Source organism: Camelus dromedarius, chromosome 9, assembly GCF_036321535.1.
Source record: "Camelus dromedarius isolate mCamDro1 chromosome 9, mCamDro1.pat, whole genome shotgun sequence".
In the NCBI taxonomy this organism is placed as follows: domain Eukaryota; kingdom Metazoa; phylum Chordata; class Mammalia; order Artiodactyla; family Camelidae; genus Camelus; species Camelus dromedarius.
This window is the reverse complement of record NC_087444.1, coordinates 67,875,630-67,891,745: the sequence shown is the minus strand read 5'-3', so window position 1 is coordinate 67,891,745 and position 16,116 is coordinate 67,875,630. Positions and strand designations below refer to the sequence as shown.

The window sequence follows — 16,116 nt, the reverse complement described above, 5'->3', positions numbered from 1 at the left end:
GTGTCTTTGTTTCTGTCTATCCATCTTTGTCTCTCTCATGTCTATCCCACACTTTGTCTCTCCCTCTCTGTCTCTATCTCCATCTCTCTCTCTGCCTCTGCCTCTTTCTTTCTCTTTCTCTGTTCCTCTTTGATTCTCTTTGTTTCTCCCTCTCTGTCTCTATCTAGTCTGTCTCCAGGCCAGACTCTCTCTACCTGTATCTACTACTGACTTAATATCCCCCACCAGAAAGCTCTAAGGGCTCCCCAAACTTAACATGTCCCAAACAGAACGCCTGAACACATTTCTGGGAAGTGAGACCATCACGGCTGCCAGCTCTCCCCTGAGCTGACCTCCCCAGGACCCCGGCCAGTCCAGCAGCTGTAAATACCATCCGCCTGCTGACCACTCCCACACTTCTCTCTGGCCCAGGCACGTGTCTACATCCTCTGCTCACATATCCAACTACAGGCACCCTTTTTTGCAAACAAGTGCCTCCCTAGTCTTTCTACTTAGTCACTCAGTGAGTCTGTTGAGTGGCTCTGTTCTAGGCATTGGGGGTAAAGCTTCAGAGCCTGTCCTCCTGAGCTGACACTTGACTATCCTTGACTGGGTTAATGACACCTTCTTTCCAGTGGCTCAGGGCAAAAAAGGCAAAAACCATGGCCTCATCCTCAACCCCTCACCCTCTCACCCCGTAATCCAATCTGTCAGAAAATTCTGTTGGCTGCACCCTCAAAACACAACCAGACCCTGTCACCTGTCACCTGTCCCCACCCTGGTGCTGTCCACTGTCATCTCCTACCTGTATCAGTGCAGCGATCTCCTCCCTGATCTCCCTCATCCACCTCTGCCCTGCTCCCCATAGTCTCTTCCCACAAGCAGCTCAGGAGCCCTTTGAACCTGAAACAGGTCACCCCCACCCCGGCCTGCCCAAAACACTCTTGTGGCTCCATCCCACACAGGGTAAAAGCCAGGACCCTCCCCACAGCCCCCAAGACCCTACATGATCTGTTCCCGTCACCTCTTTTCATCTCTCACCACTCACCCCACGTTCACTCTACTCGAGCCAAACTAGATCTCCTTTCTGCTATTGCAACAAACCAAACTCATCCCAACCTCAGGGCCTTTGCACATGCCATTCCCTCTGTCAAAAGTCACTTTCCCACTCTCCAGTTGTAAAACTATGTACTTCACAAGAGATAGTTTAGTTGCTGTGTCTGAACACAGGGAAGGCAGGAAACAGGTCTGTGTAGCTGCCCTATTTTTCCACACATACATCTGGAACAACTGGGGTCTGCAGTCATTTGTTGGTTGTTATTCTCAGTCTGTTACTATCTATCTTTTTCTCTCCATCTCTGTCTTTCTTATTTCTGCCTCCCTGTCTCTATCTTTCTCTAGTTTTCTGTCTCCATGTCTCTCTGTCCAGATTTCCCTCTCTCTTCATACACATATGTGTATCCATACACCACTAGAATACGTATATAGTCTTTCTTTTTTCCTGTCTCTCTGTCTCAGGTTCCCTCTCAGTCTTTGTCTTTCTCTCAGTCCATCCTCAAACTCCTGAAGGCTCCAGCATGACCACCCACCATCCCCTTCCTGCCCCTGCCTGTACCCCACCCCTTCGGGCTGCTGGGCACCCACCTTCTTCTTGAGCACACCGAGCCGCAGGGCCTTGTGGTCCGGGGCAGCATAAGTGAGCCACAGGCCTGAGGCCACGTGCTGCACGAAGCACAGTGACTCCCCATACTTGATTTCAGGGGGGCCCATGCCCTCCACATCCCGCTTGGGGGCCGTATCCAGCTTCTCCTGCAGAGGCGGGGAACAGGGGTCAGCCTCCTCTGCCTGTGCATTTAATGGGGGTGCTCCCCCCGAAAGACTGCAGAGTGAGGGCTGGGGTGGGATTTGGGGCTCCAGGTGAGGGAGGGGTCTCCTGACCCCACTCACCTTAGAGATGCGGAAGCAGAAGGAGGTGGCCTTGGTGTGGGCCTTGCTGGCATCAACCACCACTAGGCCCTGGTCCTCAACGAGTGCCAGGTACCGCCCGGTGGTGACATGCCGGATGCGAAGTGGCTGGCCCCAGCGCAGGTGGCTCCCACTCCAGCTGCAGAGGGTAAGGACAAGGGGGGTCAGAGCCCCCCAGTTCTCCCACAGATAGAGAGACAGGACACCGCAGTCTTGGTCAAAACCTCCTCAAGTCCTCAAATATTTTTTAGGGTCCCCAGTCCTGCTTCAGGAACCCTAGTCTTCTCTCAGGCACTCACTGCTTCCTCCGGGTCCCCCAGCTGTTTTTGGTGTCCCCAGTTTTCCCAGGCCCATCATTTTCTCCCCTCAACTCCCCACAGTTTTACTCGGAACCCTGATCTCTCCCTCAGGAACCCCCACCTCCCGCAAGACCTCCTTCTCCAGGACTCTAGGACCCCAAGGACCTTCATTGCTCTCTTAGGCTCCCCAGATCTTCCCTCCAAACACTCCAGTCTCTTCCTCAGTTCTTTTTTCAAGACCCTCTTCTCTTCCCAGGTGCCCCCAGGAGCCCCTAGCCCCTGACCCAGCCTCCTTCCCTGCCCCTGACCCCCACCTGATTCTCAGCGGCTCCAGTCTCCAGAGGGAGCGGGCGTGGGTGCACACAGATCCCCCCTCATAGTAGACAAGCCTGGGTACATGGAAGAGAGTGAGGTCAGGGGTTCAGGCTCCAGCTGCCCAGAATCTGATCCCTAATCCCAACCATAGCATTCCAGGACCACCTCCCCATCCAAACTTTGCCAACCCCCACCCCCACCCCAAGACCCCAGGCCCTCTTGTTCTCAGCCCAGACCTGCGCTGGTCATCACTGTCAGCGGGGGAAATGGTCAAACATTCATCCATGTGTCCATGAAAGAGGCGGAGGACGTGGCCCCCGGTCACGTAGCCTGGACAGGAGTGAGGGAAGGTAGTCACAGTGGGGCTGGAGCCCTAGAGAGGCCTGGGAGCCAAAGAAGAGTCTGGAGGCCCTGTTTGTCCCCTAAGGGAGGTGGGAGGCTGGGGTCAGGACTCTGCAGTTGGAGATCTGAGTTTCAGGGTACAAAGTGATAATCTGGGGTTTGGGCTCATTTTTTGAGGCCTGAAGTGGGGGCATGAGATTTGGTATCTGAGTTTGGGATCTAAGTTTGGGGGTCTGGGTATGCAGGGTTGAGGTTGGGAGGTTGGTGGATCTGGGGTTTAAAGGTCTGAGTTTGGATTTCTGAGGCTGGGGTCAGAGGATGTCATCAGAGATATGGGTCTAATGTTCCCTGATACTGGGGTCTGAGTTCTAGGGCTTGATTTGGGGCCTGGGTTTAGAGGTATAATAGATGGGTCTAAAGTCAAAGTCTGAATGGTGAGTGTTATTTTGGAGGTCTAAGGCTGATGACTGAGGTTTGGAAGTCTTAGCTTTGGGGTCTGAGTGTGGGGAGATACGAACTTTGTAGTTAGAAGCTGGTGGGTGTGAGTTTCAGGGTGTGATATTAAGGCCTGAGTTTCCAGGTCTGTGGTTTGAGTCTCAGCTTGGGTGTAGCTTAGGGCTTTGAGGTTTGAGATGTGAGAATTGGTCCAAGTGTTGAGGCCATGCTTTAGGGACTTAGCATGGGAGTCTGAATCAGGAGATGATTTTAGAGATTTGAGGTTAAAGTTGGAGATCTGAGGTTGGTTGGCTGAAGTTTGAGGTCTGAATTAGGGGTCTTATTTGGGGGATCTGAGTTTGAATTTAGGGGGGTTGAGGGGCTGAGGTTGGGTTCTGAGATGATAAACTGCAAAGTAGGTGTTCTAAGCTATGGATCTGAGTTTAGGGGTCTGACCTCCATGACCTGAGTTTGGCAGGTGAACTTTGGGATCTGAATTTGGAGTCTGATATTGAGTTTTGGGTTTGGAGACCTGAGCTCTGGGGTTCTGGATTTGGGGTTAGTTAGAGATCTAAGTGTGAGGGTCATAATTGGGAGATCTAGGTTTGGGATCTGAGGGGTGATGTTGGAGGTCTGTTTTGGGGGCCTCAGTTTACGGGCCAGAGGTCTGGGGTCCTCACCCTCTTCACAGCCAGAGCAGATGGGGTTCATGTTCCACAGTGTCTGCATGAAGGAAGCGTCAACCTGGAGATCCCCACTGGCCGTCGACAGGTGCTGGGGGCAACCAGGATGTGGCAGTCAGAGATGATGGAGGGTGAGCATTAGTTTCAGAGTCAGAGTCAGAAACCAAGAGTGGAAGCCAGGAAACCGACAGATGGGAGACAAAAAATTTGGGGTCACAGATCAGGGAACTGAGATCAAGTCGGGAAATGGGGCATCAGAAACCAGAAATTGGATGGAAACTGGAAATTGGGAGTCAGAACGTTGGGGCCAGAGACCAGACAAACCAATAAGGAAATGGGGTGCTCTCAGCCCTCCAGGGCAGTAGGACCTGTGGTGGGGGTGGGGCTGCTCACCAGGTAGCGCTCAGAGGAGACACTGACGAGGATGAGGTCATCCCCAACTCGAACCTTCTCTCCTTCTGACCTCTGCTTGGAGGCAGGGTGTGTCGTCCACCAACAGGCCTCTCCTATGGGTGGGGCGGGGCGGGGGCTGTCTGGATGGTGGCTACCCAGAATGCTCTTCAAGGCATCCCCAGCCACTGAGCCTCTGCCCTCTGTCCCACACTCTCTTATTACTGCCACCAACTCTGCCTTGCAGTCCCCCGTTCCTGCCCTCAGACTCTCTGCTTAGGATTCCCTCCTGCTTGCCCAAGTCTCTCTGGCCAGAATGTGTCCATCCACACCCTAGACTATCAGCACCGAAGTCCTCCATCTCTGCCCCTAGAACATTGCCATGCCCGCCCACAGGGTTCTACAGACCTTCTGGGCCCCAGCGTCCTGCCTTCAGTGTCCCCATCTCACCCCCTCCCTCCAGCCCCTGCACCTGTTGCATCCTCCTGCAGTCCCACGTCGAAGGCCAGCTTGTCAGTCATGGAGCGGGAGGTGGTGAGGCAGCTCAGGTACTAGGGTGGTAGCGGGGAGTCAGCCTCCTGGCAGGCATCGCCCTCCCTGCCTCCCGCCCCTGCCCATGGCCCCTCGTTGATGCACTCACCATGCCGCTGTGCGCATGCCGGAGCAGGATGGCATGGCCATACAGGAGAGTCCTGTGTCCCCCGCCCTGGGACGACTGCGCGGGGAGAGAAGCACAGAGTGAGAACATACCCTTCCGAAACATCTGGCCTATCCCAGGTGGGAATACATGCCCCATAAAATATCGTGCTCAGGCCTGGATACAAAGAAGCATCAGCTCAAACCCGCAGCAGATTCTCTGCCTCCGCTTCCTTGCCCACGGAAGCAGAGTCTCTGTCTCTGAGAAGCCCATGGATGGGATGTTTATATTTCCCAAAGCCCACTCCTTCCTCCCTACTTCCTTCAACTGGTTCACCAGGCCCCAAACTCACTCAGGGGGCTGAACCCCTCTTCCAGGGATTCAGATATCTGGGGACACTCAGGGAAGCCCCTGCATCTCTTGTCCCATGACCTCGGAACTCACCTGCCATAACACAGCTGTGCACTGGGACAGTCCTACCAGTTGTTCAACATTGGAACATCACCCATAGGGACCTACCCTGGGCTGCCACCCACCCTGGGCACAAGGAGACTCAGCCTGTCTTGGAGGTGGGTACACCCAGGCACTGGATGGCATCGTGCCTCCCATCCTGGCTCTCACATGCCCATGCTCTGAGGGGGCCATGTGATGGGGCCACGTGATCACATGGCGGACCCACTCCTGGACCAGAGGGGACCACACCTGGGATGGAGGGAGGTGATGAGGGGAGAGGTCCCATGCAGAGGACAGCTGGGATCAGGGTTGAGGGAAAGGGCAGAAAAGAGGAGAAAGGAACAGGTGGAGGAACGGGGGCTCAGAAGCCCCCACCCCCTTCCTTCCTGCCTGGCCTGTTCTGGGCTCCACAGATCCTGACAACTGGGGTGGGGAAGACCGCCCAGCCCCTGTGTGCAGGATGTGCGCCCAAGAGGCGGTCCTGGGGTCAGGAGAGTTGGGAAGGACAGATGACACCCAAGGCCAGACCTACCCACTTATCCAAATTGAGGGCCTGTTGGGGGCAGGGCAGAGAGAGGAAGAAGAACAGATGGTAAATGACCTCCAGGTCCTCCCACCCATCCCAGCCACCCATCCCACCTGGGTGGGAGCCTCACCTCCACGCCGGCTTCCACAGTGTTGGCTAGCATCTCTTGCAGTGCTCGGACGGACAGCGACTGCTCCAGGACGAAGCAACAGATGGCCAGATCGGGAGGCACATTCTGGGGATAGGGAGATGTGAGTGGGGGGCCTAAAGGCCCCTGAGTGCTGGTGTGCCCCTCCCCCTAGTCTAAATGTCTACACCCCTTAGAGACCCAGACCCAAACCCAACCCTCCAAGAAGCCCTGCCCTCTGCAGCCCCTTTCAGACACTCTGGATCCGCACCAACATCCCAGAAAACCCCTCTTCTACAGCTCCTCCCTCACACACCTAGACCCCGCCCGAACCTCACAGAAGTTTCCACACCCCACCTACTCTCACTGGAAGCCTCAGGCCCAGGCTGCACCACCTCAGACACTCTGCCTCCTAGAGCCTCCTCCTTGCCCTCCCAGCAGATACCCCCAAATCTCTCCAATCCCACAGGAAGCCCCTCCTCCTGCCACCACCAGCAACCAGTCCAGCTCCTGCCTTCTCCCTCAGACACCTATGAGGACTGCCTCAGAGTCACCTTACACCTCCCGCCTCAGTCTCCCACCCCAGCCACCTCAGGCTCTTAGACACCCTCCCCCTTAGACCCAAGTCTCTGACCCCCTCAGATTCCGGCTTCCTCCCCCATCAAACTCCACGTCTCCTCTCTCCCCCAGCCACCACCCCTCCCCCCAGCTCACTCACCCTCCGTCTCCAACTCCCTCCCCTTCCATCCCCTGCTAGCATCTCCCTGACCCTCTAGGACTTTTTGCCTTGAATCTTGAGACCCTCTGCCCCCTCAAACACCTGCCTCTCCCTCCCCAGACCTCCAACTCCACCACCTCAGACCCCTACCCCTTTCCCTTTTAACTCCCTCCCATCTTCTTCTCTCCATCAGCACCCCTTCAGGTCCCCTCTTCTTTGAACTCAAGACCCTCTATCCCTTTGGACCCCTCCCTCTTCCCCCAGGACCCCAGCTCTCCCTCCTCAGACCTCCAGCCCTCTCTCCCCCTTAGCTGCCCCCCTCATTCATTCTCTCCCTGTCAGCAGCACCCCCCAAGACTCCCAGACCCCTATTCTTTGGGCTCTGGCTTCTCTGCCCCTTCAGACCCCCTCTTCCCTCCGACCTGCACAGACCTGGGCGTTGCTAGTGGGCTCCAGGAAGCAGAGGCGGTTGCCGAAGCCCTCGGCGGCCAGGCAGAGCTTCAGCTGCTCCTTGAGCACCGTGGCGTTGCACTGCAGGACCACCTCGTCGTCCTGGGGGCGGGCAGAGGGTCGGGCTGGCTGGCGGCACCCGCATCCCGCCCTCCCCTCTGCAGACCCTGCACAGTCGGTCGCGCTCCCCAGCCTTTTTCCTCGTGAAAAAGATGAGACAAAGGATACCCACCCTCACCATTTATCAAGGAGGGGCCTGTGCGGAGCGCTCTACATGCTTCTAACAGCCCCACGAGATCAGAGCCAGTGTCATCCCTATGTTAAAATGGGGAAACCGAGGCTCAAAGAGGGGACATGGCTTGTCCAAGGCCACACGGCTGGTAAAAGGATCAGCTGGGATTTTAATCCCAGTCCAACTGGCCCCAGAGGCCTCCCAGGTAGGAGTCCACAGGTGAGGCACTGGAAGATGGAAAATACGAGGGCATCAAGTTACAGGGCTTTTACACTCAGCCTTCTCTCCATTCTCGTGTGCTGTTTTAACAGTGGCTCTGATTTAAAGAGTGCTTTCTCTTCTTAAAATTAATTTATTTTGGGGTTTTGTTTTGTTTGGGGGGCATAATTAGGTTTATTTATTTACTTATTTATTTTGATGGAGGTACTGGGGATTGAACCCAGGACCTCATGCATGCTAAGCATGCGCTATCCCACTGAGCTCTACCTTCCCCTCTAAGGAGTGCTGTTTAATGACACCCGGATGCAATGGACTAGGTCCTGCATGGGGTGGGAAACACAATAAAGAACTGAGACAAGTGGTGAAAGGTGACTACGGACTGTGAATTGGATAATGGTGTCATAGCCAAACAAAATCCCCTGATTTTGATGACCGTGCTGTGGTTTTGTGAAAGACAGCCCTTGTTTTTTAGGAAACAGACACTGACGTATTTACGGATTAAGTCCGCAATTAACTCTCAAACAGTTTAGGAAAAAAAATGGAGAGAGAGGGAGGGATTCACATTTGGGGAAAACGACTAAAGGCCTTGTGGGAGTTCTTTAAACTCACCTTGCAACTCTTCTCTGAGTTTGAAGTAAACTGAAGAATATAAACTAAAATTTTAAGTAAAATAAAAGTTTTCTGGGGTGCAGAACACTCTACAAGCTACTAACATCCCCATGAGATCAGAGCCAGTGATCAGTAGTAGAGCACGTGCTTAGCATGCATGAGGTCCTGGAATCAATCCCCAGTACCTCCATTAAAAAAAAAAAAAAACCAAACACGTTTTTAATGTGCTGGGCCCCATTTCAAGAACTTAACGTGTATTAACTCATTTAATCCTCACAACAACTTTCTGAGGTAAATCCTATTATGTGAACCTGTGGAAACGGGGTCCCAGAGAGGTAAAGTGACTTGCCTGAGGTCACACAGCTGGCATACAGAGGAGCTGGGACTTGATCCCAACATTGTGGCTCTCTATGCCACACTCTTAGAACACGGAACCACCTCTAGATATGCTGCTGGAGTAACCCATAGTACATGTATAACTAATATAAATGTACTGGGGGCATGCTCCACGTTTGTACTCATAGAGGTTTCAGTCAAAACTGTTGGAGACCCCAGCTTTTAACCACTAAGGCAGTGATTATTCCATTTTATAGCCAAGGAAATAGGTTCGAGGAGGTTGGGCGTCCTGCCTGAACTCACACAGCCTCCAGCCCTTCCAGCAAATCCTGTAACACAGGCAGCCCTCATTCTTTCTGTCCAGACTGGGAGGAGGGAGAGAGATCCCACCTGTGGGCAGGAGACCCCAGAACTGCTCTGTCTTATAACCGCCAACCCCGACATCCTGGCATATGCTGTGTATTCATTGGGACCATATAGCTTGCATTTATGAAGCACTTACTTTCTGCTATGCCTCATGCTCAGAGCTGTACATTCATCTGATAGACACAGACTGAGCATCTGCTACATGCCAGACACTGATCTAGGTATGGGATACAGAGCAGCGAATAAAGCAGACAAAATCCCTATCCTCACGGAGCTGACATCCTGGTGTGGGAGGAGACTCAATGAACAGGTGAATAGATTTATAATTTTAATGTCAGTGATGGGTGTTATGGAAAAAATAACCCAGGGTGATGTAAGAGGGTAGCTTTTGGGGTAGAGATGACATCAGTGAGGTGGGTAAAATGACAGCCTCTCCAAGGAGGTGACATTTGAGCTGAGCCTTGTTTGAATAACAAGAAGGAATTGGGCCTGATCATCTCTGGAGGAAGAACGTTCCAGGAAGAGGAGGCAGCCTGTGCAAAGGCCTGGAGCCGAGGGCATTTGAGAACAGTGAGGGAGACAGCATGGTGGTGCCATCATCAGGAGTGGGAGAAGATGAGCTCGAGAGATATTTGCATAAACCCCTTGAATCCTTATGGTGCATATTTTTGCCCCCTTTTTCCAGATTGGGAAGTTGAGGCTCAGAAAGAAAAATAAAAATCGCTTCCCAAAGTTAGGAAGCAGGCAAATGGCAAAAACCAAAATATAAATCAGAGCCAGGGAGCCTAATCCCTACACCAATTATTCTCTAACTTTCTCCCACATCAGAATGAAGCAGAGGTGCCTGGTTAAAAATGCACCTTCCTTGCTGCCTTGGTCTCCCCCTCAACACCAAGGGCCTGATTCAGTAGATGCAGGGCCAGCAGGGAATCTGGACCATTAATCAGCCCCCAAGAGGTTCTGACATGGGCCATGCCTTGAGGAACCCCAGCCTGGGAATGGCTGGAGGGTCATCACCCATCAAAAGGAAATAAAGTGAATTTGGGGGGCCATAGCCACCATGCTGAAGAAGTGAAAAAAAAGTAGAGCAAGAACAGAAAATAGCAGCATCCCCTTTGTGTTCTAAGAGCTACATTTTATGAAACTTGTTTTGGTTAAAACTAGATGTGTGTGAATGCACCTAATTCGTCCATAATAGCACGAATTGGAGGCAACCCAAATGTCCAACAGCAGGTGAACTGATAAACAAACTGGCATATTCACACAATAGAATACCACCTAGCAACAAAAAGAAATGAACAACTGATACATGCCACATAGCTGAATGTCAAAAGTATTACACTGAGCAAAAGAAGCAAGACAAATGAGCATACATTTTCTATGAAACACTAGAAATGACTAAAGGACTCTGATGACATAGCTGATGGGCACGGTGATTACTGCAAAGAGCCAAAGGGAACTTTCTGACATAAAAGAAACGTTTTATATCTTGATTATGATGGTGGTTACATGGGTATGTATAGTTAGTTAACTCTAACACCTAAAATGTGTACGATTTATTTCATGTCAATTCGAGCTCAATAAAGTTGACTTTTTATAATTTACATATGTGTATGTGATGTCCCAGGTTGCAATATAAAATACACTTCTTCCTGGTGGGATAAGATCCAAAAAGTTTGAGAAAACCACCACATAACCTCAACAAAGTTCAAGAAAACGGACATAGTCTGGAGCCAAGAGATGCCGAGGCCAGGCCTCTAGAACCCAATACTAGCTGTGTTGGCAAGTCTGAGCCCAGTTTTCCTCTTGTGAAAGCAGGAGGGCTGAACCCCAGGGGCACCACTTCCTGGCCTTGACCTTGGTCAGCCACTCGACCACTCAGGCCTCGGTTTCCCTCAAATCTCCCAGGGAGATAAAGATAGGGCCCTACCTCAGAAGATAGGGCAGTGAAGATATAATTAGATACCTCAGGAGGCTGAGGCCCTGGGCATGGGTCCTGACATAGAGTGGCTGCTCAGGAGATGACAGCCGTGGCCATGGTCTTACTAGGGCTGGGGAGGAGGGGAGAGCCCAACCCATGGTGTCTGCTAAGGGGCTGGAGCTGGGGCAAGAGTCTAGGGTGAAGCTAGGCCTCCTCCCATGGCTGAATGTCCAGCTGTCCCTATCCTTCACTACCAGCCCCAGCTGTTCGTTCCTCCCTCCCAGGAAACCAGACCCAGCTCACCATGGTCCTATTCTGGGGCTGGAATGCTGTGTCAGCATTTCCCAGAGCTCAGCAGGGTTGGGAGGGGCCAGTGCAGGGTCAGCAGAGCTGCCCCAGAAGGGAGAAGACCCCCTCCCATACTCACACCCCCACACCCTGCAGAACCACTGGAAGGGAAAATTGGGAAGGACTCCGAGATGGGCAGCCCCTCCCCCCATCCTCTCCCTGTCCCCTGCCCAGGCCCCAGAAAAGCAGGCTATTCTGGGAGGGACACCTGTTGTTCCAATTCCCATCCCTGCCCCCAAGCCGAGAATCAGAGATGGGGGAGATACAGAGCTGGAGACGCAGAGCGAAACGCAGAGAGCCTGAAGCCAAAGAACAAAGCCAGAGACAGAGACAGGGAGACAGAGATGGAGAGAGACAAAGACACAGACAACCCAGAGACAGATAGGGAGGGACACCACCCAGAGACCATTAACAGTCATATTTGACCCCTTTTCCCCAAAACCAAGTGGAGGAAGAAAGAACCCAGAACCAGAAGGACCCCCAGGAAACCCTCAAGGGCTGGGAGTTCAAAGGACTTGGGTCTTCCAGCCCACCTCAGCCCCCTTCCCAAGAATTTAAATAGGTCAGAGTCTGGAGCAAGAAGAGAATTAGGGCTGAGGGGGAGGGGGACAGCTAAATTAAGCTCAGGAATTAGAACCACCTTCCCCAAGTGCCTGTTTTCAGTTCCAGAGGGGTGGGAGGGGGTACTCCCTCAGCGGTCCCCTTCTCTGGGACAAATCACTGTCTGAAGAGAGGACAGCAGAAGATCCCGCCCCCCCCCCCCCGCATTCTGTAGTCCCTAATTCTGCTGATTTTCTAAGAGAGACAAGAAGGGAGAAAGAGAGTGGCAGTCACCTAAAGGGAGACAGGAAGAGACCCCGAGTCTCAGAGAAGACCAGCAATCAGGACGGAGACATCGGAGGCGGAGAGACACTCAGAGGGACCCGAGAGATAACATCCGAGACCCCCTAACACAGAGTTACGCACCGTCCGCAGAAACTGGACTTCATCCTCGCCCTCTCCTCCGTCACCCATGATGTCGAGGCCCGAGGGGCAGGGGCTGAGGCCGGGGAGTAGGAGGAAGGGACCGCAGGCTGGGCGGGTGGGCTGGGGGCGGGGTGGGGTCGGAGACCTCTGGGGAAGCCAGAGGCACCCGCAGGGTAGATGGAACTGCGAAGAGGACTCGGATGCTGGACAGAGCTGGGAGGAAGTCCCCGCCCCCCATCCCCATTGGCCCAGGACGACCAAGGCCACGCCCCTTCGACGGAGCCCCGCCCACAAACCGCAAACCTTGGCCAAAGGTGCACGTTGGGGTAGGGGTGAGCTTTGTAGGGGGAGTGTCTAGAAAGTAGCTACCCTCTCTCCCTCTTCACGGTAAGGAAGATGCCATCATTCTCCCATTTCACAGAGAACTGAGGCTCCGAGTGGGAAAGGCCCTGCTTTGATGTCATAGAGCAGAGCCGGGATGCACACCAAGTCTCTCGGCTTTAAAAAACACCCCATATAGTAATTTAAAATAAGGACTCTGAGCCAGACTGGATCCGATTCCCTGCATTGCCACTCTTTTGTATAACCTTGGACAAGTCACTTTGCCTTTCTGTTCCTCAGTTTCCTCAACTGGGAAGGAAGATTTTAATAGTACCTGCTGTTAATATCAGACATGGGGCTGCTGCAAGGATTAAATGAGATCATTTATTTACAGCACTTAAAAAACTGTACCGATACAGGTGCAGCTGCTGTGGAAAACAGTATGGAGGCTTCTCAAAAAAATAAAAATAGAACTACCATATGACCCAGCAATTCCACTCCTGGGTACATATCCAAAAAAAAAAAAAGCCCCAAAACACTACTTCAAAAGGATACATGCATCCCAGTGTTCATAGCAGCATTATTTACAATTACCGAGATACTGAAGCAATCTAAGTGTCCATTGACAGATGACTAGATAAAGAAGATGTGGTATTTACATGCAATGGAATACTACTCAGCCATAAGAAGAGCAAAATTTTGCAGCAACATGGGTGGACTTGGAGAGCATTATGCTAAGTGAAACAGTCAGACAGAGAAAGACAGATACTATATGATATCACTTACAGCATCTAAAAAATACAACAAACTAATGAATATAACAAAAAAGAAGCAGACTCCCAGATATAAAGAAAAAACTAGTGGTTACTGGCATGGGGGGTGGCACGCAATAAAAGGGTGAGGGAGAGGGAAGCACAAACTATTGGGTATAAGATAGACTCAAGGGTATATTGTACAACATGGTAAAGATAGCCAGTATTTTGCAATAACTGTAAATGGAAAGTAACCTTTAAAAATTATATTTTAAAAACTGTATTGATACATAGTAAATGTGATGTAAGTGTTGCTAGCATCATCATTATTGTCATCATTATTATAAAAACTGATGAGGTGGGGACAATAGCTGTAGCAGATGTCTTTTGCACACCTGCCAAATTTCAGGCTCTGAGCTAAGATCTTTTCACTGCATCTCATTTAGTTCTTACAACAATCTTGCTATTATTAACATTGTTTAGAGGAGGAAATAAAAATGTGTGGTCCTTACTATATTTACTTTTAAGGACACGACCTGAATAAATAAAGTACAGCTGCCCAGCCCCTCACGATATCTGTAGGTCCCCCACCTGTGGATTAAATCAACCACAGATCAAAAATATTTTTTAAAAATTCCAGAAAGTTCCAAAAAGCAAAACTTGAATTTGTCACAAGCTGGCAACTACTTCTACAGCATTTTCATTGAGTGTAGAACTATTTACATAGCATTTACTTTGTATTAGGTATTATAAGTAATCTAGAGATGCCTTATACAGGAGGATGTGTATGGGTTATATGCAAATACCACAGTATTTCATATAAGAGACTTCAGTATCGACAGATTTTGGTATCCGAGGGGGATCTGGAACCAAGCCCCCGCAGATGCTGAGGGAAAACTGTAGTTCTCACAGTAATCTTGTGAAATCAGTACTCTTGTGGTGCCCGTTTTCCAGATGAGGCACCTTGAACACAAAGAGATGGAATGACCTCCTCAAAGTCATACAGAGGCTGAGCCAGGCATTTGAACCCAGAGCCAGGGTTCTTAACCATTCCCCTTCAGTGTCTCCATATTTGCATAAAATATCTTAATTATAACCAAAAGCTACTGCACCAGGGCCAAGCCCCACCCTTCAAAATTCTAATTCTCTGTCTCCCCAGGGGCTTCTTGAGCCACCCAGGGCCACTATCTGGGCACAGATGAGCAGATGAGCACCCTGGGCTTTGTAATAGGGGAGCCCTGAGAGGGGCAACCTGCTCTTCCCTGCTCCTGGCTGCCTAGGGGAAGAGGGGAGCAGGAAGAGGCTTGGGTTCTGGGGAGCTGGACAGAGGCCTCTGCAATTTCCTAAAACAGGCAGCTTTGGGGTCTGGAGGATGCAGGCTGCCACACACACCTGGGCTTCCTGCCAAGCAGACAACTTTGTGCCTCTGTGCCTCAGTTTCTTCATCTGTCAACCAGACTAATTTGGAATAGTCCCCACGTCCTGGGGTTGTGGAGAAGCTTCTATGAGGAAACCGATAAGTTACCACATGGTGACTGATTGATACACGAATCTATTAAAATAATTCAGATGTCATGATGTCTATTAAGTAATACAAAACAATATCTTGCAGTTCAATAAAACTATATGGAAAATGTTGTTAAGTAGGTTGCCACATGTTACACAGTTAAATATTGCCTTATTGATACAACTGTAATATATGGCACATAAGTTCGTACCATATTATTGAATTATACAATGCATGATTATATAAGGAGATATTTAGGCTAATATAATTATATTTTATAGTACAATTATATGTTTATCTATTACACACTATATAATACACACTTGTATATTAATAGTAAGTTTTTCTTTAGAATTGTATATAGAAATTAAATTATTCTGTGTCATTGTGCATTATATCATAAGATATTAATAGTGTTTCTTTTTTGGTCAGTCATCATTATGTGTTTTAGGATCTACCCATGTTGCTCTGTGGACACCTGGTCTGTGGCTGTGGGGGCTTTTCAGGCCTCCCTGGTGACTGTCCCCTTCTGTCTACTGTCTCTAGCTCCCCCAAAATAACGTTGCAGTGAACATCCTTGTGTATGTCCCCCAGTGGAACGTCTCAGTGTGCACACCCAGACACTTAATCTGACTATGTGGTGCCAAGTGGCCCTCAGAGTGGCTGTCCGCTATCAGCACATGAGGGGTTCCTAGGTCCCTCCAGCCCCAACCTCCACTTGGCATCTTCCAACTTCTAATTTTTGCCAGATCAAGAGGATGACTCACTGTTGTTTCAACTTGCACTTACCTGATCTCTTACCAGTAATTTCTAGCATTTTCTCAGGTGCTGGTTAGAGTTTTGGAGCTCATCGTCACCTGAACATCCTCTTTGCCCATTTTCCTATCTCAGTTGCTGTCTTTTTTTCCTTGCTGACTTGTAGTTGTTCCTTTTACATTCCAGAGATTAATTTCCCCTTGATGTTAGACATCTTAAATACCGTTTTTCCTCTCTGTCATCTGGTATTTGTTCCATGGCGGCCTCATTAAAAGAAATCTTTATTTGGATGTTACCAGATGCATCCTTTTTCTGACTTATGAGTTTTTATGATTTGCTTCAGAAGCCTTTCCTTTGTGGTTGTCGGTGTTATTGTTGGCATTAACCATCCCCCATACCAGTGCCAGAGCCTTTTCCGATCTCCCTCCCTCAGGCTTCACTGGGACCCAGGGGGCCTGGAGACC

The 16,116-nt window shown here is 50.7% G+C and overlaps 1 protein-coding gene across 2 annotated transcripts in view; it reads right to left on the bottom strand.

Annotated features, from left to right (window-relative positions):
* The window catches only part of RYR1 (ryanodine receptor 1), a 106,313-nt gene extending 93,890 nt beyond the window's left edge, over positions 1-12,423 (bottom strand). For both annotated transcript variants that reach the window (XM_064489299.1, XM_064489300.1), the window contains exons 1-11: positions 12,317-12,423; positions 7,302-7,421; positions 6,155-6,259; positions 5,049-5,123; positions 4,881-4,959; positions 4,412-4,524; positions 4,016-4,109; positions 2,795-2,888; positions 2,558-2,632; positions 1,927-2,083; positions 1,624-1,788 (exon numbers count right to left, since the gene is read on the bottom strand). In XM_064489299.1, the coding sequence (XP_064345369.1) occupies positions 1,624-1,788; positions 1,927-2,083; positions 2,558-2,632; positions 2,795-2,888; positions 4,016-4,109; positions 4,412-4,524; positions 4,881-4,959; positions 5,049-5,123; positions 6,155-6,259; positions 7,302-7,421; positions 12,317-12,364 (1,125 nt within the window). In that variant the 5' untranslated portion in view covers positions 12,365-12,423. The remainder of the gene's footprint in view (positions 1-1,623; positions 1,789-1,926; positions 2,084-2,557; positions 2,633-2,794; positions 2,889-4,015; positions 4,110-4,411; positions 4,525-4,880; positions 4,960-5,048; positions 5,124-6,154; positions 6,260-7,301; positions 7,422-12,316) is intronic.
* Positions 12,424-16,116: the final 3,693 nt, after the last annotated feature.